This window comes from Scyliorhinus torazame, chromosome 14 (assembly GCF_047496885.1).
Source record: "Scyliorhinus torazame isolate Kashiwa2021f chromosome 14, sScyTor2.1, whole genome shotgun sequence".
In the NCBI taxonomy this organism is placed as follows: domain Eukaryota; kingdom Metazoa; phylum Chordata; class Chondrichthyes; order Carcharhiniformes; family Scyliorhinidae; genus Scyliorhinus; species Scyliorhinus torazame.
Window position 1 is genome coordinate 95621574 of NC_092720.1, and position 22724 is coordinate 95644297.

At 46.8% G+C, this 22724-nt stretch overlaps 1 protein-coding gene across 7 annotated transcripts in view; it reads left to right on the forward strand.

Moving 5' to 3' along the window:
• dock10 (dedicator of cytokinesis 10) overlaps window positions 1-22724 on the forward strand; it is a 526558-nt gene that overhangs the window by 405186 nt on the left and 98648 nt on the right. For all 7 annotated transcript variants that reach the window (XM_072474508.1, XM_072474511.1, XM_072474505.1 and 4 more), the window contains exons 25-29: window positions 5001-5070; window positions 9819-9938; window positions 11273-11347; window positions 12473-12619; window positions 19941-20024. In XM_072474508.1, the coding sequence (XP_072330609.1) occupies window positions 5001-5070; window positions 9819-9938; window positions 11273-11347; window positions 12473-12619; window positions 19941-20024 (496 nt within the window). The remainder of the gene's footprint in view (window positions 1-5000; window positions 5071-9818; window positions 9939-11272; window positions 11348-12472; window positions 12620-19940; window positions 20025-22724) is intronic.

The window sequence follows — 22724 nt, forward strand, 5'->3', positions numbered from 1 at the left end:
AATTGATGATGATAATCAATGACACTGCCCAACCCCAAACAAAGCATTCACAATGCTGGCAAGCTTGGGGGGCAAAAGGTAACGACAGTTTGCATGTGATTAGAGTTAATTTTAAAATAATTTAATTAGAAGGAATATTCTTGAGAATGTGCTATCCTCCCTGCCAATTCTCTATCCACCTTGCCCAGGTGATCGAGTACATCCAGATACTGGACCAGGCAAATCTACCCCACCATCTTCAGTTTGCAAATTCACAAAATGATGAATTACACAAAGTTGCTGTGGATTATTTTACTAATCCTCAGAGGAGGGCTTGCATTTGTGGGGGCTTAGCGCTCCCCCTCTTTGCGGAGCATGTCATGGGCTCACTCTCTGGTAACATGACGACCTGCCCTAAATACCATAAAGCCCCACCCCCAATGACATCAATACCCTCCTGACCCAGCCCACCCTCAGTTCACACAATGCAAGCCACAAAAAAACAAAGTCACTGCTTAACTGCTGTAGTGCTCCCTAACTTATGAGAAGAAGGCTATAATTTCAGAGCCCATTCTTCAGGCGATGCATTATCTCTGGATATCGCTAGCTTGAAGCCATCAGCGAAGTTACCAAAGCTTTTGGTGGATGTTGTGGTGGATGAATGTGCAGTTTGGGCCCTGCTCAAGACTGCAAACCTTTTAGAGTAACCCTGGCCTGGGGTATGAGTCTTCATCTAAACTCGCGGGTGTGCTGGTGATAGTTCACTGGCTGCTTGGCTGCTGCTGCTGGCTATCTGCCTGACCACTGCTCTCGCCCTCGCCGGTCCAGTTGTCACCCAGCCTCTCACTCTCAACCATTGCCTCTGGTTAAGTCTCCTCACTGCTCCCCGAATACCACTTCACCGGCACCTGCCTGGCCCTCGCACCTGCCAACTGCTCACACCTCTCGCTCGGATGGCTTGGCCTTGAGCCTTGATGCCTGCTGTGCTCCTGGCTGGTTGTCTGCCTGCTGCTGCTAGCTAACTGGCCTGACCTTCCTTTTGCCCTCGCCGATCTAGTTGTTGCTCAACCCTCTCGCTTTCAGCCCTGGCTGCTGGCTCTGATCGAGTCTCCCCACTGGCCATTGTTCCCCGAAAACCATGACACAGGTGGTTTTTGGCCCTTGCATCTCCTAACTGCTCAGCTCTTGCTCAGGTGGCTGAGCCTCAAGCCTCGACGACAGCATGTGCTCCTGGCTGGCTGCTATTGGGTGCTGGCTTTATCTGGCCTCCTGTGGCATGGCCTCTAATCTATCTTTGGTTGGTTACCTGCCGCCCGTCCGCCCGCCCGCCCTCTTCCCTGGCCTGGAGGTCAAGAGTCACCCCGCTTCTCCCCTCACTGGCCAACGCTCACTCCTTGTATTGCTGAATGCTTCGCAGGCTCGCACCCCGATGCTAGGTCGGTGACCTCACTTTTGCCTCAGACTGATGGGCCGAATGTCAGAAACCTGGCTTCTGCTTCACTCAATCAAAGTTCAGAAAATTCACACCAAACAATCAGGAGATTTTTCCGACCTGCCACCTCTCAACGCCTGGCAAACTGTTTTCCCGATCTAAATGGGAGTCCACCAATCAGAGCCCGATGTCGTTCTGCATTTCCTGCTGATTGGCTCATTCAAATTTCTTGCGCCTACCAGCAAATTTAGAGCTACCGAGCTATGATTGGTGTTCCCACACCACAGCCACCTCTCAGTATGGGCCCCTCACGTTGGCTGGGGCCTTGCGCTGCAGCGCTGTGTTTCATTGTTTGTCCACCTGCTGACCATTGATTCATTTACCAGTCTACTGTTGTGAAGTTAGGATTTTGACAATGCAATAAGTTGAGTAATTCTGAATGTAAACTGCATGTTTGATCAGGCCTATCTGTCGAAACAGAACAGTGGTGTTAGGGAGGTGCTTGAATCAGTAACTAAAACTTGAGTCACATTAGGAACATTGACATACAGAGTGATTTGGGCGTTCAGGTCCATAGTTCCATGGAAGTGGCAGTACAGGTGGCTAAGGTCATTAGAAGGCATACGGCATGCTTGCCTTCATTGGCCGTGCATTCAGTACAAGAGTTGGCAAGTCATGTTACAGTTGTATAAAACTTTAGTTGGATTTTGGATTTGGTTTTGGATTTTTATTTATTGTCACGTGTACCGAGGTACAGTGAAAAGTATTTTTCTGCGAGCAGCTCAGCAGATCATTAAGTACATGAAAAGAAAAGGAAATAAAAGAAAATACATAATAGGGCAACACAAGGATTCAAGCCTGCAAGAAAAGATAAAAGAGAGAGGTTCGTAATAATGTTAGTCTTAGAATTAAATTTTAAAAGATTACAACTATTATAGAAAGGATATTATTAAACTAGAAAGAGTGCAGAAAAGATTTACTAGGATGTTGCCGGGACTTGATGGTTTGAGTTATAAGGAGAGGCTGGATAGACTGGGACTTTTTTCCCTGGAGCGTAGGAGGCTTAGGGGTGATCTTATAGAGGTGTATAAAATAATGAGGGGCATAGATAAGGTAGATAGTCAACATCTTTTCCCAAAGGTAGGGGAGTCTAAAACTAGAGGGCATAGGTTTAAGGTGAGAGGGGAGAGATTCAGAAGGGCCCAGAGGGGCAATTTCTTCACTCAGAGGGTAGTGAGTGTCTGGAATGGGCTGCCAGAGGTAGTAGTAGAGGCGGGTACAATTGTGTCTTTTAAAAAGCATTTAGATAGTTACATGGGTAAGATGGGTATAGAGGGTTATGGGCCAAGTGCGGGCAACTGGGACTAGCTTAATGGTAAAAACTGGGCGGCATGGACTGGTTGGGCCGAAGGGCCTGTTTCCATGCTGTAAACTTCTATGATTCTATTCTATGATTGTAAGATAAGTAAAAAGAGGATCTGTTCGGGAGAGCTTGCAGAGAGTCGCCACACTCCGGAACCATCTTGTGCATCTGTTGGGTCACATTTGGAATATTGTGTGTAGTTCTAGCCGCATCAGAAGGACATGGATGCTTTGGAGAGAGTGCAAAGAAAGTTTACCAGGAGGTTGCCTGGTCTGGACGGTGTTAGCTGTGAAGAAAGATTGAATAAATTCAATTGTTTTTGTTGGAAAGACGGAGGCTGAGGAGGGACCTCATTGAGGTCGACAAAATTAGGAGAGGTAGACTGGGTGAATAGTCAAGAGCTTTTTCCCAAGGTGGAAGACTCAATTATAAGGGGGCACAGGTTCAAGATGAGAGGGGGAAATTTTCGGGGAAAGTTTTTCACTCAAGAGGGTGATGGGTGCTCGGAATGCGTTGCCAGTGAAGGGAGGCACGATAGCAATGTTTAAGATGTTTCTTGATAGACTCATGATTGGGCAGGGAATAGAGGAATACAGATTGTTTTGGCAATAAGTAATAGATCTAAATAAGGAATCTGGATCGGCGCAGGTTTGGTGGGCCAAGGGGCCTGTTCCTGTGCTGTGATATTCTTTGTTTATTTATTAGCCATCACTAAATTTCACTGAACTAAGCTAATAAATGGAACAACTGGGTGTATTGGTCCAAATCAAAGAGAATCACTCCGCAAGATGTTGGTTAGTGGCAGGAAATACCAATGCCAATAAACTCCCTGGTTATAAGCAAGAAACCAAGGTTTGAGCTGGTGCAAACAAAACATATTAGACTTTATTTGGTGGTCCTGGTCCTGCAGGAAAGATGTCAAGGTAGCACCAGGAGGAATTTCTCTGACATGTTCCTGCCTCCAGTAGGATCACTTGGAAGTGGGTCAGTACCTGGAAAGTCTATTTTCCAGCAGGAGGTACTCCATCTGCATAATAAAATGTACAGTTCTGGGCTGATTGAGCATATCACAGGGACCCTCTTGGTGGGGGACAGGCTCCCTGCTGAAGGCCAAACCTGGCAGGAGCCTGCAAATGGATTGCCGATGGCTGGGTTGGGTGGCCTGCAAACCCTCTTGTTTAACATATCCCCCCCCCCCCACCCCCACCCCCCTCACACATACTCCTCTGACTGGGCCTGCCACCTTAGGAACCCATCTATTATCCTTAATTAGATGCCAGACCCAGAGGCCACTTCTTAATTGGAAGATCTCCCAGGTAGGCACAATGACAGTTGGGAGTGTGATTGGGGCACAGAGATGTCCCTGACACACTGCGAGCCTAAGAGCAATCGATTCCACTCATTGACATAGATGTGGCAATATTGTGACAGTGAGTTACAACCAGTTGGCATCAAGTCCAAATCCCTTGCAAGTCTAACAGTTGTATAGATATATTTGAAATATCATCATTATTAAGGACCATGTAAAGATTTTCAAATTTCAATAATGTTAGGACTTGTAAGAAGTCATTGACCACTTGCAATTCTCTGAAAGAAGACACTAAGTAAATGTCATTGATTGCTAATCCACATGCGGAAATGCTATGTTGGAAACCAAATGTAACCTGCAGGAGGTCATTTTGATAAATGTCAATATAGATCTGCCATCTGGGTCATTGGACCTGTCTTGGTGAAATGATCACAGAGGTTTGTGTGATCTCTTGGGCATTAGAAGCAGTACATGTTGTCAAAGTTGAATACCTTGAATTGTTAATGACGATGGGATGCTCCGGTCCGCCAGCCATGTTTCTGGAACAGGCGTGGGTGCATTGCCAGCAGACCGGAGGATCCAGCCGATGGGGAATTCTGCTGCTGAACTTTCTTATCGGTGGAAACACAAACTCAGATTAAAATTTAGATTTGAACCATGCTAATTATGGGTGAAATGAAAATCAAACTTAAGGATTTTATCCTTAATTGCAGTGGCCTGACACCAAACTAAACTCTCAATGCAACTTAACGCATTTATTTTTGTCTAATTCATGCCATCTCTGGCTATTTTATTAATGAGAGATGCAAAATGAAAATAGACATTTGTACCTGTCAGAAAGATCTGGTCATAAAGGCCTTAAAACAAAGCATGCAATACCATTCTATGTGCTAAAATACTTCTTTTCTATTTCTAAGGGCTATTGTTGACGTTGTTGCTAAGTGCCATGAACAACAATTAGACATCCACCTCCGCTCATATATTAAGGTACAGTTAAAGATTTGACACAACATATCCATGTCATTGTGGTGGTATTTCCTTATTCAGGAAGCATGTACAGGTATAAATCTATGTGTCCTCGTTGTTTGAAAACATAATGGGCTGGATCCTCCGTTTCGCCAGCACCGCACGTAAGCCCGTGGATTTCCCGACGGTGTGGGGGGGTCCACAGTGGGAAACCCCATGGGCCGACTGCTGGGATGGAGAATCCTGCTATCGGTGGGGGTGCGCCGCACCAGAAAACGGGTGCGGCGGGACGGAGAATCTCTCCCAATGATTTTCTCAGCCTTGCTTAAGGCCTGGCTTTGGGAGTTCACTAGAAGGGGAGTCTGAAAATAACATAAGCAGCCATTAAACTTTGCTTTGGCTGCTGAAAGATGAATGGCTGCGTATAGGATCAGAGGGAGGGGATGCTTCCAGCCTTTGAAAAACTCTTAATTATTTCTCACACATGTTCTAGTATTTCCTTAATAAATTCAAGTTCAATATTGTCATTTGCTCCCATAAACGTTTTGAGCATCTCATCCTTATCGGTGTTGGCTCAGATCACCACATATCTTAAAATGAAATTTTGAGCTCGCTTAAACAAAAAAAAACAGAGATCATTCTGGGGGGAATCAAGGGTCATTCCTGGCACTTGTAGCGCAGCAGCAGCAACATCCTGTGGAGGCCGCACTTAGCTGCATATCCTGCACTGAGGCGCTCCGAGGAACAGAGCTCCACAGTGCAGGAAGAGATCGCGCCAGTTTTAAATGGCGCCCCGATCTCTTGTTCCCCCCGACCACCCGGGGCCTCTAATTGCCTGTTCTGCTTGGTTCCCGTTTGTGGGGACCAGTGCTAAACGGTGCCAGACTGGGGTCTCCTCGGCGAGGCCAATAGATACTGGCTGACTGTTAAATCCAGCAGCAGCATACCTAAGTGAGCTTTTAAGCTCTTTTATCTAAGCGAGACTGCATCCTGCCCACCAGATCACAACATCTTGCGAGATCTAAGGCCTAAAGACCATTGGGAACCTAGGGAGAGGTATCTACCGGCCGCATCCCATTCCGATTCCAGTGGGATACAGCCATTAAATCGCGCCCATTGTGTCTTTGACCATACAATTCGGTCCTTTTTCAATCTTTTTAAAGTTCCTTGAAAATCCTGGGTCCTCCCTTTGAGAAGAGGCCAGTTCACAACACGAGAATTAGGAGCACGAGTAGGCCATTCGAGCCTGCTTCAATATTCGATAGATCATGACTGACCCGACTGCGACCTCAACCCCACTTTCCTGTCTGTACTCCATAACCTTTGTCTCCTTTGATGATCAAAAATGATCAAAAATCCACCCAACTCAGCCTCAGATATATTCAATTGCCCATCCCCCAAAGCTCTCTGGGAAAGAGAGTTCCACAGAGCAATGATCGCTAAGGGAATATAAATTTTTCTCACCTCCAGCTTATATGTGAGATTCCTAATTTTCAAGCAGTGTCCCTTAGTTTCAGACTCCCCTAAAGGAGAAACATTCATTCAGCATCCACCCTGTCATGTACCCTCAATGTTATATGTTTCATTAAGACCTCTCATCCTTCTTAACTCCAAAGGATATAGGTTCAGCCTGTTCAATCGTGCCACGTAAAATAACCCTTCATCCCAGGAAATCAGCTGAGTCAACCTTCTTTGAACTGAATCTAATGCAATTATATCTTTTCTTAAGTAAGGAGAACAAACAATTAACATTATTCCAGAGTTGGGGCTGGATACTCTGGTCCCCCAGCCGCATGTTTCTTGGCAGCACACCATTTGCTGGCAGCGGGATTCTCTACTCCCAACACTTGTTGATTTCCCATTGAAGCCATCCCAGATGTCGGGAAACCTGTGGGCGGGAGTGCACTGCCAGCGGGAAAAGAGAATTCCAGCCCTGATCTCTCTAATTTAAAGCTGTAACAACACTTCCCTACTTTTATATTCCATTGCCCTTGCGATAAATACCAACATTTCATTTGCTTTCCTAACCACTCGCTGTATCTGTACACTTACTTTTTGTGATTCATATACCAGGAAACCCAGTTCCCCCTGTACCACCAAGTTTTCCAGTCTCCATTAAAATAGTACACTGCTTTTCTATTCTTCCTCTCAAAGTGGGCAAGTTCACATTTTCCCACATTGTACGTCATCTGCCAGATCTTTGCCCATTCACCTAACCTAACTCTGACCCTCAGTAGACTCAGTCTATCCTCTTGACAACTTACTTACCTACCCATCATTACAACATCAGCAAATTTAACATTTGGTCCCTTCATCCAAGTCATTAACATAGATTGTTAACAGTTGAGCCCCAGCACTGATCCCTGTGGCACTCCACAAGAGACAGCCTATTAACCCAAAAATGATAGTTTTATCCCTACCGTCTACTTTCTGTTAGCCAATCAATCCCCTTTCCATGGTAACCTGGGGCGAGATTCTCCGACCTCCCACCGGGTCGGAGAATCGCCGGGGGCTGGCGTGAATCCCGCCCCCGCCGGTTGCCGAAGTCTCCAGCACCGGAGATTCGGCGGGGGCGGGAATCGCGCCGCGCCAGTTGGCGGGCCCCCCCGCGCGATTCTCCGGCCCGGATAGGCCGAAGTCCCGCCGCTAAAATGCCTGTCCCGCCAGCGTAAATTAAAGCACCTACCTTACCGGCGGGACAAGGCGGCGCGGGCGGGCTCCGGGGTCCTGGGGGGGGGGGGCGCAGGGCGATCTGGCCCCAGGGGGTGCCCCCACGGTAGCCTGGCCCGCGATCGGGGCCCACCAATCCGCGGGCGGGCCTGTGCCGTGGGGACACTCTTTTCCTTCCGCCTTTGCCACGGTCTCCACCATGGCGGAGGCGGAAGAGACTCCCTCCACTGCGCATGCGCGGGAATGCCATCAGCGGCCGCTAACGCTCCCGCGCATGCGCCGCCCGGAGATGTCATTTCCGCGCCAGCTGGTGGGGCACCAAAGGCCTTTTCCGCCAGCTGGCGGGGCGGAAATTCGTCTGGCGCCGACCTAGCCTCTTAAGGTTGGGGCTCGGCCCCCAAAGATGCGGAGCATTCCGCACCTTTGGGGCGGTGCGATGCCCGACTGATTTGCGCCGTTTTGGGCGGCAGTCTGCGGACATCGCGCCGTTTCCGGAGAATTTCTTCCGAGCTCTTATTCTTTCTGATAACATTTGTTGTGGCACCTCAGCGAATGGCTTTTGGAAATCCAAGTAGACCATGTCTAAAATTCACCTTTATTTACTTTGCTTGTTACTCCTTCAAGGAATCCTAATAAATTAGTCAAACGTGATTTGCCATTCACAAAACCATGTTGACTCTGTCTGATTGTATTATGATGTTCTAAATGTCTGCTATTATCTTCTTAACGAATTCTAACATTTTTCCACTGACAGGTGATAGGTTAACTGGCTGAAAGTTTCTTGCTCTGTCTCCCTCCTTTCTTGAATAGAGGTATTGGGCGAAATTCTCCCCCAACGGCGGGATGCCCGCCGACTGGCGCCAAAGCCGGCGCCAATCAGACGGGCATCGCGCCGGCAAAAAGGTGCGGAAGTCTCCGCATCTTTGGCGGCCTAGCCCCAACATTGAGGGGCTAGGCTGACGCCGGAGGGATTTCCGCCCCGCCAGCTGGCGGAAATGGCGTTTGTTGCCCCGCGGAAATGCGGCGCATGCGCGGGAGCGTCAGCGGCCGCTGTCAGTTTCCCAGCGCATGCGCGGGAGCGTCAGCAGTCGCTGTCAGTTTCCCGCGCATGCGCAGTGGGGAGAGTCTTCTGCCTCCGCCATGGTGGAGGCCGTGGCGGAGGCGGAAGGGAAAGAGTGCCCCCACGGCACAGGCCCGCCCGCGGATCGGTGGGCCCCAATCGCGGGCCAGGCCACCGTGGGGGCACCCCCCGGGGTCAGATCGCCCCGCGCCCCCCCCCCCCAGGACCCCGGAGCCCGCCCACGCCGCCTGGTCCCGCCGGTAAATACCAGGTTTGATTTACGTCGGCGGGACAGGCAATTCCTGGGCGGGACTTCGGCCCATCCGGGCCAGAGAATCCAGCGGGGGGTCCCGCCAACCGGCGCGGCCGGATTCCCGCCCCCGCCCAATCTCCGGGAGCGGAGACTTCGGCGGGGGCGGGATTCACGGCGGCCAACGGCCATTCTCCGACCCGGCGGGGGGTCGGAGAATGACGCCCATTATATTTGGGATTTTCCAATCTAGAATCTAGGGGAGTTTGGAAGCTCACAACCAATGGGGACTTGGCAACTTTTAGTTCTAATAATTTCGCTACTATGTTTTTCCCTCCTTTTCACCTCCTGATTTTGAAGTATTTTTGGGTTATCAAATTAGGAAGAAACCAGCAACAACTGACCTACCATTTTTTCTAACCAAGATAGTTTTCTAAGATTCTCACGGTTCCTGTCAAGTGCATGCCTGAATATAAGGTTGGATTCTCCTTCTGTGCTCATCACTTGGTGATTTCCATCCATCGAATGGTTTGGCAGATGAGGAGCAGAGAATTGGAAAGTCTTGCCCATGATATTGTGGCCACTAAGGTGCAACTGTGGCACCGATGTTACATGTGTAATACCTTCAAACGTGATAGACATGCTCGAGTCAATACTTCTATCAGAATAAGATTCAGAGTTTCATCATAAACATATCTGTTAACTGTTGCATATTGTAGCGATTATTTAGTGCTTGAAGCCAACTATAGAGGACTTGATATTCCTCCTACTAATCTATTTGTTCTATAGTTTGTTTTAAAGGCTGAAATTTCTGAATTGAAACAGCGAACAATTCATGAAGAGATTTTAAAAGGCATAACCAAAGTCCTCACAGCTACTGATGCTACAGATGTTAAACGTTTGCTAAAAGTAAGTCTTGAATTGCAAAAAATGTTTTTGTCAATGTATTTGTGTCATCGTAATTTAAATATCTTCAGATATAATCCACAGAACAATTCTGTGGGTTGATTAATATCGAGGAATCAAATCCATTTTAAGCACACTAGTTATCAAATTTAAACAAATATTGGATGCATCTTGAGAGTTTTTGAATACAATTTGGAGAAGTTTCTCCTGAATGTAGCATTAAATTTCCTTCAATCAAGTTAAGCAATTAAAGGATTTTTTCTTCCTCTGCAGAGCTGTGGATATGTAAAATAAACATTAAGCAATAGCAGTTATTGATAAATTGAAGAACTCCTGTACAAGGGAGCTGGATAAGTTTGCAATGGAGTGAAGTTGGTCAGGGAATGACTTGATGTGTGAAATTGTTTCTGTTGCTGCCGATTACTCATCCTTAGAATCTAGCTGGCTAGCATGATTATAGTATGGATTGTGACATGAGACATTTTTCTTTATTATCTATCAATTTCCCAAAGATTTATTTTGTTCTCGTTTTCTTTACCGTAGCAAATTGACTATTGTTTGAATACATTCCGTAACCTGTCAAGAAAGCAAATTTAATGGTCCAAACATATTTATCTTTTTCCTTGACTCATGTTCTTAGTTTAGAAAAATATAATCCTTCATATAAAAAGTAATTGAATTGTGTTGAGCATTCTTCTTAGCGTTTTTCTGTAAATACAGTTTCACTGACCCCAGACCATTAAAATGAAATCAAACAGATTAATATTTTTACCATTAACTTAAACACCCACTGGTGCTTTCTCCTGACTTTTACTAGTTTTGTTTAAAGCGAGTGCTTTTCTATTATTGGGATACTAGCTCTGAAGGAATTATTGTGTCTGTTAGCATGTGAGGAGCAGAACTAGCTGCCTGTAAAGGTGGCAATTAATTCAGTTTCATTTCAGCTCAATCATGTGCATCTGCACCATTGGCTTCAGCAACATTTCACAGCTTTAAAGCTTTTGTTCACTGTTCTTTGGTGTCCAAGCAAAATAATCAGTTGAAAGCCGACAGAATTCAGATCAGGTTATAAGTATTGTTAATCCATTTTAATGTCACTGTAGCTACGACTCCACTGCAATCCTTGACAGCAAAATACATATATTTTTCTTCTTTGATTTTTGTTTCTAAAGTCTTGTACACGCTTTGTCAGATAGTATAATGAACTATCAGTGATACCCTCTGATATGGGGTTTGACCAACTTCCATGTTTCCACCCTGAAGTTTTGCCATTTCACAGGTTGTTTATGTTTTTATAATTCCTGAAGATTTCTGATGATCTAATTATTGCTTTACAGCATTCATGGTTCTTCTTTGAAATTGTTACTAAGTCAATGGTGCAATATTTGGCTGATGATGACAAGAAACTGCAGGTAGGACTATGTGGGGATAGGGGAAGCATAGAAGCCATTTGTTGTGAAATATCGGATGTGATTTTACAGCCATGCTGCACCCGGAAAGCAGCACACAGCGTTACACCATGGCCGATAGAAGCCGAGAGACGCCACTTCTGGGATCTACCGGCTCACAAAGCCACGCGAGATCTAACACGGTCTCGCGAGACGTTGCAATGTAAATCCTGCTCATCTTTTAGCAAATCTGCATATTAAAGCGAGACAGGTGCATGTACTTTTGGCAGGATGGTACCCTGGCACTGCTGCTGCCGCCTGGGCATCCAGGCACTGCCGGCCTGACACCCTGGCAGTGCCACCTGGGTGCCTGCCTGGCACTGCCAAGTTCAGGTCACACTGCCTTCTGGCAGGGGCACTGCCAGGTTTGCACTGCCAAGGTGCCAAGCTGGCATTTTTTACGTGATTGATATCTCACCGGGGATGCCATGCACAGGTGTTGGGTGGGGTGCGGAGGGGGGCGGGGATGTCCCGTAGTGTACTGGGGCTTGGGGGAGTCGGGTCGCTTCAGGGGCTCCGGAGATCAGGCCGCTATTTTAAATGGCATCCCAATCTCTCACTACACTGAGGAATTAGGACGAGCAGAGCTCCTCAGTGTACAAAATGGGGCCATGTGCAGCCTTGGCAGTGAGTTTCCCGCTCATGCCCCCTATCTAACACAAGTGACGTTAGATAGCATTGTGTTTCTCGCTGTTGCACGTTCCGGGACATACACGGTTAAACACGTTTGCTAGGGGACTTTGTTCCCGTTTAATTAAATCCCGCCCAATATTTTCAAATATCGTATTTGTCTCAATTACACAAAAGTATGATATAACCAATCAATATTCCTCTCTCCAAAGTTACAAGCTGCCCTCTTGCAACATTGTGTTTATCGCTGTGCCAAGGAAAAGAATCCACTTCTGGGATCTACTGGCTCACAACTTATAGCGAGGACTTCCAACCTCCATAATTGTAATCATTAATGAGGGGCAATAATTCAATGTCACTTCAAATGTTTAAAATGTAATAAATATATTAGTAGATTTTATGTCAGATGATATGCAAATCATTGTCGTCCAATTCACTATTTTTCTCTAAAATGCCTAGCTAAAGCGTACCGAAAGGTTTCCATCATCGTTTCATAGCGCAATGGAAATGTTGGTGACAACAATGGGAGAATTAATTTACAGAAAATTCAAAGAAGCAGAAGCGGAAACCAAGGAGGCCAACCATTATCTTGCCAAATTTGTAAAGGTACGTTCTTTCTCAATCTGAAAATGCATCACCATGCCAATGCTTGACCTGTATTCACGTGTTTGCAATGCATGAAGAGTAGTTGGGGACTTGGAATAGGTAGAAATGTTTCTCTTTGTATACTTTTTCAAAACAGAAATCTTAGTTGCTTCCTCACAGTCTTTTCTTTTCAAAGAATTACCTGTTTCTCTTTCGAAGGCTCTGGATTTTGATTCTATTACTGGTTCAGCTAGGGTATCATGTTCTTGAAATTCAGTTCCACCTATTTTTCAACATATCTTGGGTGCAGGGAACAACCCTGCTCCCTGTGGCTGAATGCTGAGGCCTGGGATCCACCCAATATCGGGCATGATTTCCATCGAGCTGGCTAGCAGTAACAGCCAGCTCATTCATAAATCTCTACTTTGTTTTCCATCATTTTCTTTTATACTGAGTGCTTCAATTGTATCAGCACACCTGTTACACGGCACTTTATCAAACTTAATTTGAAAATCCATGTACATGATTAATTGCATTTCCTTTATCAATTTTCTATTTGTTAAATTACTCGACAAATATGTCCAATAAGGTTAAATTTAGTTTAAGGGGGAATGAGGAAGGGTTTCATAAAAGATGGCGACCGTTCATGTGTCAATTTAAGAAATTAACCTCAGGGGACTTCCGGTGGCGGCTATGAAGGAGTAAGACGCAAATTTGGTGGCTCCCGCTTGGGTCGGACTTTTGGACCTTTCCCCCCGATTTCTACCGGACTTGAATTGAAAAATTGATGACAGAGGCAATTTTGTACTGAATTCCCACGTCGTTGCATGGAGAGGAGGACTAGAATTGCTCGTCAAGGCAGAAATTGAAAGACAGAGAAGGCTTGGGCTGAAGCTGCAGCAGGAGACAGCATGGCGGAGGACCGGACCTCTGGCCTGTCGACCCATCAGAGCAGCTGATGCAAGTTATTCAGGAAGGCTTCGCTAAGCAGAAACGAGACTGCTTGAACCCGATAAAAAGAGTCAATTGAGCGGTTGGAGCTTAGATTGGATGCCCAAGATTGGGCGATCCAGAAGGTAGAGAAGGCACTGGCTGAGCAGGAGGAACATCAAACTGCGGTGGAGTTGGAGGTGGGGATGCTGAAAGACCAGCAGAAGAAGCTCCTGGAGAAGGTGGAGGACCTAGAGAATAGGTCCCGCCGGCAGAACTTGAGAATCGTCGGGCCCCCAGAGGGGTCCGAAGGAGCGGACGCTGGGGCATACATCGTGACATGTTTGAGAAGCTGCTGGGGGATGGGGCATTCTCCCGACCCTTGGAGGTGGTCAGAGCTCACAGAGCACTCGCGAGGAAGCCATGAATGGGAGACCCCCCCCCCCCCCCGAGGGCAATGGTGGTGATTCCACAGGTACTTGGATAAGGAGCGCATTCTACATGGGCCAAGCAGACACGGAGCTGTAAATGGGACAACAGTATCCTGCGGATCTACCAAGACCTGAGCGCAGAGGTGGCCAGGAGAAGAGCGGGCTTTAACCAAATCAGGTCAACACTTTTAAAGAAAAAGGTGAAGTTGGGACTGTTGTATCCGGCCCGTCTCTGGGTCACGTACGAGGAACAGCACTTTTATTTTGAGTAGCCTGAAGATGCGCTGGACTTCGCGAAAAGGAAAGGACTGGTGGTGAACTGTGAACTTTTGAACTTTGCTCCAACGTTCATGTTTTTTAAAAAAGCTTCTCGTTTTTTGTTTTGTGGAAGCTGTCTGTAAGGCCTTCTTTATTGATTTGGGACCAGTGGCAGAGCTGAGTGAGTTAAGGTTTACATTTGCACTGTTGAGGGATAGAGGTGTGCTTGTTAAGATTTTGGATCTCCTACTTGATCTTTGTTAGCGTTTTTTTCTTCCTGTTTTTTCTGTCAGGCAGTTGTGTCGGGATTGTTTGTCATTGGAATATGTATGTATGAGCAGGTGGGGAGGGAACAATAGGTGGGAGACTTTTCGGCGCCAGGGTTGGTGGCCTCCAAGCTAGCTGGGCGGGCTAGCTCACGGAAGCGTAGTGAGTGGTGTGCATATTTTAGGTTTATCAAAGGGGTTGAGCTATATTGTGTTGTCACTAGGAGGGGTGAGGGGGGAAAATGTTCTGCTGACGAGGGAGGGACTTGTGCTAAGGGACAGAGAGGAGGTTGGGGGCGGAGGCTGCTTGGAGGTGGGCCGGTGGAGGTGCGGAGCACGGGCTGGAGGCTGGCCCAAAAAAGGGAATGGCTGATCAGTGAAAGGCGGGACAATGAGCCCCCCAACTTGGCTGATCACATGGAATGTACGAGGGCTGAATGGGCTGGTCAAGAGGGCACGCGTGTTCGTGCATCTGAGGAGACTGAAGGCAGACGTGGTAATGTTGCAGGAGATGCATCTTAGAGTAGCTGACCAGATTAGATTGAGGAAAGGCTGGGTCAGTGAGGTCTTTCACTCAGGACTAAATTCAAAGACTAGAGGTGACGCGATCCTGATCAATAAGCGGGTGGTGTTTGAGGCGGGTAGAATAGTCTCGGATGTGCGAGGTCGGTACATTATGGTCAGTGGGAAACTGGAGGGGGTGCAGGTTGTATTAGTAAACGTGCATGCGCCAAATTGGGATGCTGTGGAGTTTATAAAGATGATGCTGGGGAAAATACCGGACCTGGACTCGCACAAGCTCAAAAACAGGCAGGGTGCCAGCAATGGCAAAGGAACTAAAAGGGTTCATGGAGCAGATGGGGGGGGGGGGGGGTGGACCCATGGAGATTTAGGCAGCCGAGGGTGAAGGATTTCTCCTTTTACTCACTCATGCATAAAGTGTACTCCCAGATCGATTTCTTTATTCTGAGCAGGACTTTACTGACGGGGTGGTGTACACTGGGTACTCGGCGATCACAATCTCAGACCATGCTCCTAGTCATGACAGTAAAGACACTAGTAAAGACAGTAACCAGTGCCTGCATTGGAGGCTAGATGTGGGACTTTTAGCTGATGAGGAGGTGTGCGGGCGGTTGAGGAAATGTATTCAGAACTACCTGCAGGTCAACGACACAGGGGAAATTTCAGCAGCGGTGGTCTGTGTAGCACAATCAAACACTCACGAGCCGAGAAGAGATGGAGTCAATCGATGGCTTTACTATGCAGACTTTTTCCCCAGCAGCACAGTTACAGAATGCGGCTGCTGGGAGAACCCGGGCTCTTATACTCTGCCTTACTGGGTGGAGCCAGTAGGCGGCTGATCCAATTGGGACCCGGCGTCTATCCACTAATAGCCTCTCGGCATCACAGGGTACCGTAATACCCCTAATGCATCCCACCCAGTCTGGGAAGCACTGAAGGCGGTGGTTAGAGGGGAGTTTATCTCGATATGGGCCCACAGGGAGAAGGTAGACCGGGTAGAGACAGACCGTCTGGTAAAGAAGATACTACAGATCGACAGGAGGTATGCGGATACCCCAGAGGCAGGGCTTTTAAGGGAACGGCGGAGGCTACAGGCGGAGTTTGGCTTGTTACCCACAGGGAGGGCGGTGGAGCAGCTGAGAAAGGTGAGGGGGGTGGTCTATGAGCATGGAAAGAAGGCCAGCAGAATGCTTGCACAGCAGCTTAGAAAGAGGGAGGCAGCAAGGGAGATAAAGTAAATGATGGAGATGGGAACCTGTTTGGGGATTCAATAGGGGTGAATAAGGCGTTTAGGATTTTTTACAGCAGACTATATGGGTCGGAACCCCCACCTGGGCCGGAGGGGATGAGGCACTTCTTAGGGGGACTGATCGGGTTGGAAGAGATAGTGGAGGGTCTGAAGGCCATGCAGTCGGGTAAAGCCCCGGGGCCGGATGGGTACCCAATGGAGTTCTATAAAAAGTTCTCTGGGATATTGGGACCGTTGTTGATGAGGATGTTCAATGAGGCAAGGGAGAGAGGGGTGCTGCGCCGACGATGTCAGAGGCCACAATTTTGCTAATCCTGAAGCAGGACAAGAATCCGGAGCTGTGTGAGTCCTACAGGCCAATATCCTTGTTGAATGTGGATGCTAAACTGCTGGCCAAACTTTTATCTCCAGGATTGAGGACTGTGTTCCGGACGTTATTGGGGAGGACCAGACGGGGTTTGTTAAGGGTAGGCAGTTGGTGGCCAATATAAGAAGGCTATTAAACGTAATCATGATGCCTCCGGAAGGTAGGGAGGTGGAGGTAGTGGTCAAAATGGACGCAGAGAAGGTTTTTGATCGGGTAGAATGGGAATATCTGTGGGATGTACTGGGACGGTTCGGATTTGGGCGGGCTTTATTGACTGGGTCAGATTGCTGTATCAGGCTCCTATGGCAAGCATACGGACAATTGGACAACATCGGACTACTTTAAACTGCACCGGGGGACGAGACAGGGATGCCCCTCTCCACACTGTTCGCGCTAGCTACAGAGCCGCTGGTAATTGCTCCGAGAGCCTCAAGGGCTGGAAGGGGCTGGTCCGGGGTGGGGGGTGGGGGGGGGGGGGGGGGGGGGGGGAGGGGGTGGAACACAGAGTCTCGTTTTATGCAGATGACCTGCTTCTGTATGTATCGGACCCAATAGACGGGATGGAAGAAATCATGAGGATTCTAGGGGAAGTTGGCCGGTTTTCGGGGGATAGCTAAATATGGGGAAAAGTGAGATGTTTGCGGTCCAGGCGAGGGGACAGGAAAGGCGATTAGGGGAGCTGCCATTTTGATTAGTAGCGGGAAGCTTTAGGTATCTAGGCATCCAAGTAGCGCGGGAATGGGACCGGCTGCATTAATTAAATCTGGCCCGACTAGTAAACCAAATGAAGGACGATTTTCGCAGTCCTTTTTTAAACGGGTCAACAAAGTGATCACTGGCTTTGTTTGGGCGGGAAAGATCCCGCGAGTAAGGAAGGTAATGCTTGAGCGGAGTCGGGGAGAGGGCGGGCTGGCACTGCCTAATTTTAGTAACTATTACTGGGCGGCAAATATAGCCATGATCAGGATGTGGGTGGTGGGTCGGCATGGGAGCGTAAGAAGGCGGCTTCATGCAAGGGCATCAGTCTGGGGGCGTTGGTAACTGCGCCTCTGCTGTTCCCGCTGGCACGGTACTCCACCAGCCCCGTGGTGGTGGAGGCCCTGAGAGTCTGGGGGCAATGGAGGAGACATGTGGGAGCAGGTGGAGCATTGATCTGGTCCCCAATCCGTAATAATCACCGGTTTGCCCCGGGAAGTGTGGATGGGGCCTTACGGATATGGCGGAGAGCAGGGATTGAGAGGACATGTTTACCGAGGGGAGCTTTTCGAGTATGAGGGCGCTGGAGGAGAAGTTTGGGTTGGCGAGGGGAAACAAATTCAGGTACCCGCAGGTGCGGGACTTCCTATGTAGACAGGTGTCAACCTTCCCGCTCCTACCACCAAGGGGGATTCAGGACAGGGTAGTTTTCAGAGGGTGTGTAGGAGAGGGGAGCGTTTCTGAAGTTTACAAGGAACTTATGGGGTCAGAGGAGACACAGACTGAGGAGCTGAAGTGCAAGTGGGAGGAGGAGCTGGGAGGAGAGATAGAGGATGGTCTATGGGCGGGCGCGTTGAGTAGAGTCAACGCGTCCACAACATGTGCCAGGCTCAGCTTGATACAATTTAAGGTTGTTCACCGGGCTCACATGACAGCGGCCCGGATCAGCAGATTCTTTGGGGTGGAAGACAGGTGTGCAAAGTGTGCGGGAGGACCAGCGAATCATGTCCACATGTTCTGGACATGTCCGAAGCTTAGGGGATTTTGGCAGGGGTTTGCAGATATCATGTCCACGGTGTTAAAAACAAGGGTGGCACCGAGTCCAGAGGTGGCGTTTTTCGGGGTGTCGGAAGATCTGGGAATCCAGAAGGAGAAAGAGGCCGATGTTCTGGCCTTTGCTTCCCTGGTAGCCCGGAGACGGGTACGCTTAGCTTGGAGGGACTCAAAGCCCCCAAAGTCGGAGACCTGGCTATCTGACGTGGCTAGTTTTCTCTGTCTGGAGAAAATCAAGTTCGCCATGAGAGAGTCAATGTTCGGGTTCGCCTGGAGGTGGCAACCGTTCATCGACTTCTTTGCGGAAAATTAATCGCCAGCAGAAGGGCGGGTGGGGGGGGGGGGGTTAGTTTAGCTTAGGGTAGTGGGTTAATCAAGGTGGGACCTGTAAGGAAGGGAGATGGCTTTTGCACTATGTTTATAGATTCATGTACATTGTTTATTTTGTTGTTATAATACCAAAATACCTCAATAAAATGTTTATTAAAGCAAAAAAAAGCAATTAACCTCAGTCAGCAGCTAAACGATAGCACAGTGGTTAACACTGTTGCTTCACAGCGCCAGGGCCGCAGGTTCGATTCCCAGCATGGGTCACTGTCTGTGCTGAGTCTGCACTTTCTCCCTGTGTCCTCGTGGGTTTCCTCCGGGTGCTCCGGTTTCCTCCGCAAGTCCTGAAAGATGTGTTGTTAGGTAATTTGCACATTCTGAATTCTACCTCCGTGTACCCGAACAGGCGCTGGAATATGGCGACTAGGGGCTTCTCACAGTAACTTCATTGCATTGTTAATGTAAGCCTATTTGTGACAATAAAGATATTTATTATACAAAAAGGGGAGGAGGGTAGTTAGTTAATTAATTGATTGGTTTCAGGTTGAGGAAGGGATTGTAAAATGTTAGTTAAATATGTGTAATGTAATTTATGTATAAGGAATTTTGAAAAAGCTATTAAAAATATTTATTTGAACAAATGATTGACTAATCGCTAAAATAATTTGTACTGGATGTACTTCATTAACCAATGTCTTTATAAGTGAGAATTAATTTATGTATAATATGGCCGCTGGAAGCTTAGCCTTTGTTACTTTAGTTTGACTGGTCTACATTTCACCATTCTTTGAGCAGTGATGTTGGATGTGATTTTCCAGCCATTACCACTGGAGCGATCTTCTGTTCCCAGCCAAAGCTGCCCCCATGGCGGGTTCCTCAATGGGAGAGACAGACGAGACATACAAAATGCTATAATTCACGGAAGGACCAGACAACTCTCCATATCCAACATCCACATTCTAACACCAAAACATTAACTTGCCTGTTCTCTGCAAATGCTGCCTGAACTGCTGAGTGTTTCCACGGTTTTTATGTTTTCTGTTTCTGATTTCTTACTTGTCCCACATTTTACGTTTTGGGAACTCATTACTGGTTAATTATAAAAAAACATGAATGATAAGTTTTGAAAAATAGCATAATAATGAATAATCTAATTTAAATATGGATAGATTTAAAGATGCTGTGAAGCTCTTATTTTGACATTTACAGCAATAACATAGTATTGTGTTTTGGATTTTTACAGCGATGTTTCACCTTTATGGACAGAGGATTTATATTAAAGTTGATTGGTAGTTACATGAATATCTTCAATCCTGGAGACCACAAGGTAATTTTCACAAGTACTAAACATTGGAAAATCAAGCATAACTTGGAATAATCATGAACATAATTTCATAATATGTAAATGTGATTGTCTATTTTCAATATGCACCTCCTCACAACCTCTCCAAATAAAAATGCTGAGTCATTGCTGAGTGCGTACTACATTGAGTTGTCCCCTAATCTAGAACCTGTGCTATGAATTATTTCAGGTGACTCAAAAAGCTTAATATATGGAAGCTAATTTTAACCAACCAGGGAAACCTTTGTGGTCTGATCCTCCGACATTTTACAGTCCACCTGATTCTATTTTCCATTAACTTGCCACATAAGACCATAAGACATAGGAGCAGAATTAGGCCACTCAGCCCATCGGGTTTGCTCTGCCATTCAATCATGGCTGATATTTTTCTCATGTCCATTCTCCTGCCTTCTCCCCATAACCCCTGATCCCCTTATTAATCAAGAACCTATCTATCTCTGTCTTAAAGACACAGTGATTTGGCCTCCACAACCTTCTGTGGCAAAGAGTTCCACAGATTCACCATCCTCTGGCTGAAGAAACTCCTCCTCATCTCTGTTTTAAAGGATCATCCCTTTAGTCTGAGATTGTGTCTCAGTCTGGTTCTAGTTTTTCCTGCAAGTGGAAACATCCTCTCCACGTCCATTCTATCCAGGCTTCACAGTATCCTGTAAGTTTCAATACGATTAGATTGGATTTGTTTACTGTCACGTGTACCGAGGTACAGTGACAAGTATTTTTCTGTGAGGAGCTCAACAGATCATTAAGTACATTAAAAGAAAAGGAAATAAAAGAAAATACAAAAGAAGATCCCCCCCCCCCTCATCCTTCTAAATTTTCAACGAATACACACCCAGAGTCCTCAACTGTTCCTCATACGACAAAGTCTTCATTCCCGGGATCGTTCTTGTGAACCGCCTCTGGACCCTTTCCAAGGCCAGCACACACTTCCTTAGATACGGGGCCCAAAACTGCTCACAATACTCCAAATGGGGTCTGACCAGAGCATTTATTGCCCATTGCTAGTTGCCCTGAGTAGGCAGTGGCGATCCTTCTGATTGAACAGCTGCTATTCTTCTGCCCAGTGCTCTCATAAAATGGTGAGGTAAGGAATTCCAGGGCTGGAATTTAATACCCCCCTCTAAGGCACGGTTGATGAATGTGAGGTACTTAATCAGGCAGGAGGTTGCCGGTGGAGTTCCCGCCACCTTACTGTCTCTGCCCCATTCAAGTCCATATGGGAAGCTTGCAGATGGCCTTCCCATCCCACCTTTAAGTGGCAGGCAGGGGTTCACCACACAGGAATCCCAAAAAGCAAACCCTTTCAGGTATGGTTGCAGGCCTCCAGGAGGGTGGGTGGGATGGGGCGATCATTGTTGTCAGGCACTTGGTGCCACTCCCTGACAGCCACTCCCTGCTCTTGAAGCTGTCACCCTGCCCCTTTGAACTACCCCCATCATATATATCTCTTGGCGATCTTGGGCCCCAGTGACTGCATTACCAGAAGCAGCCACTATGTTCCTGGTGATGCTGCCGAGCAAGCAGGCTGCCTACCTTTGATTGGCTGGAAGCACTCAGAGGGTGGGATTTCTTCCTCTGGTGTCCTTAATCACAGAGAAGGCCTGTTGCTGTCCATTGGCATTTAATATGACAGGTGATGTGAGTTCTAGCAGGCACTGCATCATCCTTCTAGCTGAAAATACCTGCAAACACTTAGCCTGATCAGCACTCACATCCAAAACACCAAGGATATTTGGGAATATCAATTAAAGGACTCCCACTGTCCACCACACAAACTGCAGCAAGAGTCATTTGATTGCTACTAGACTAGATGTGTTCAAGAGAGGTGGTTGGGAAGAGTGAAAGCTAGAGAAAGTAGAAGCAAAACAGATGGAGAGAAAATGACAATAGATTAAAGAGAAAAACTGAAACTGCAGAATAAACTTGTGTAGTAAAATGTAGAATATAATTAAAGAAGGGAATGAAAGAATATAATTAAATAAAATACTGCAAAGATAAGAAAGGAAAAAACAAAGTAGTTAAAAGTTACACATGGAAGTTTAAAATAAATCTGCTGAGCTCAGCAGATCTGGCAGCATCTCTGGGGTGAAAGAGAAAGTTTTTACATTTCAGATTGATAAGATGATAAAGGATGGACTGATTAAAGTTCATTAATGTGGAGCATTAATTCTGTTCACTCTCCACAAATGCTGTCAAACCTGATGAATATTTTCAGCAACTGCTGTTATTATTTCAGATTTCCAACAACTGCTTTATTTTGCTCTTGGACAAAAGGAAGTTAATTGTCTTATGTACTTTGGACGATTCCTTGGATTTTCTTAATAGCTTACCTGTATGTGAACACTTTAGAGTAAATTTTCTATTCATCACCGGTGCATAAAAACAGATGGTCGTTTGACCGCCCCTTATCGAAACCACCTCATTTTAATGAGCTGTGATTTTGCAATACTGTTCATACACATGGGCAACAACTTGTAAATTTAACCCATGGTATCTAATTTATATATATTTATATATATATATTGTATATATTTCATGTGTGTACAAGGAAGGAAACCACAGATGGAGTGTAAAAGTTCTGCATTCTACAGAAAATATTTGATAATGCTCCGGCACCTCTGGATATGTTTGCTAACAAGATCAATGGAATGTTGACTAAATTTG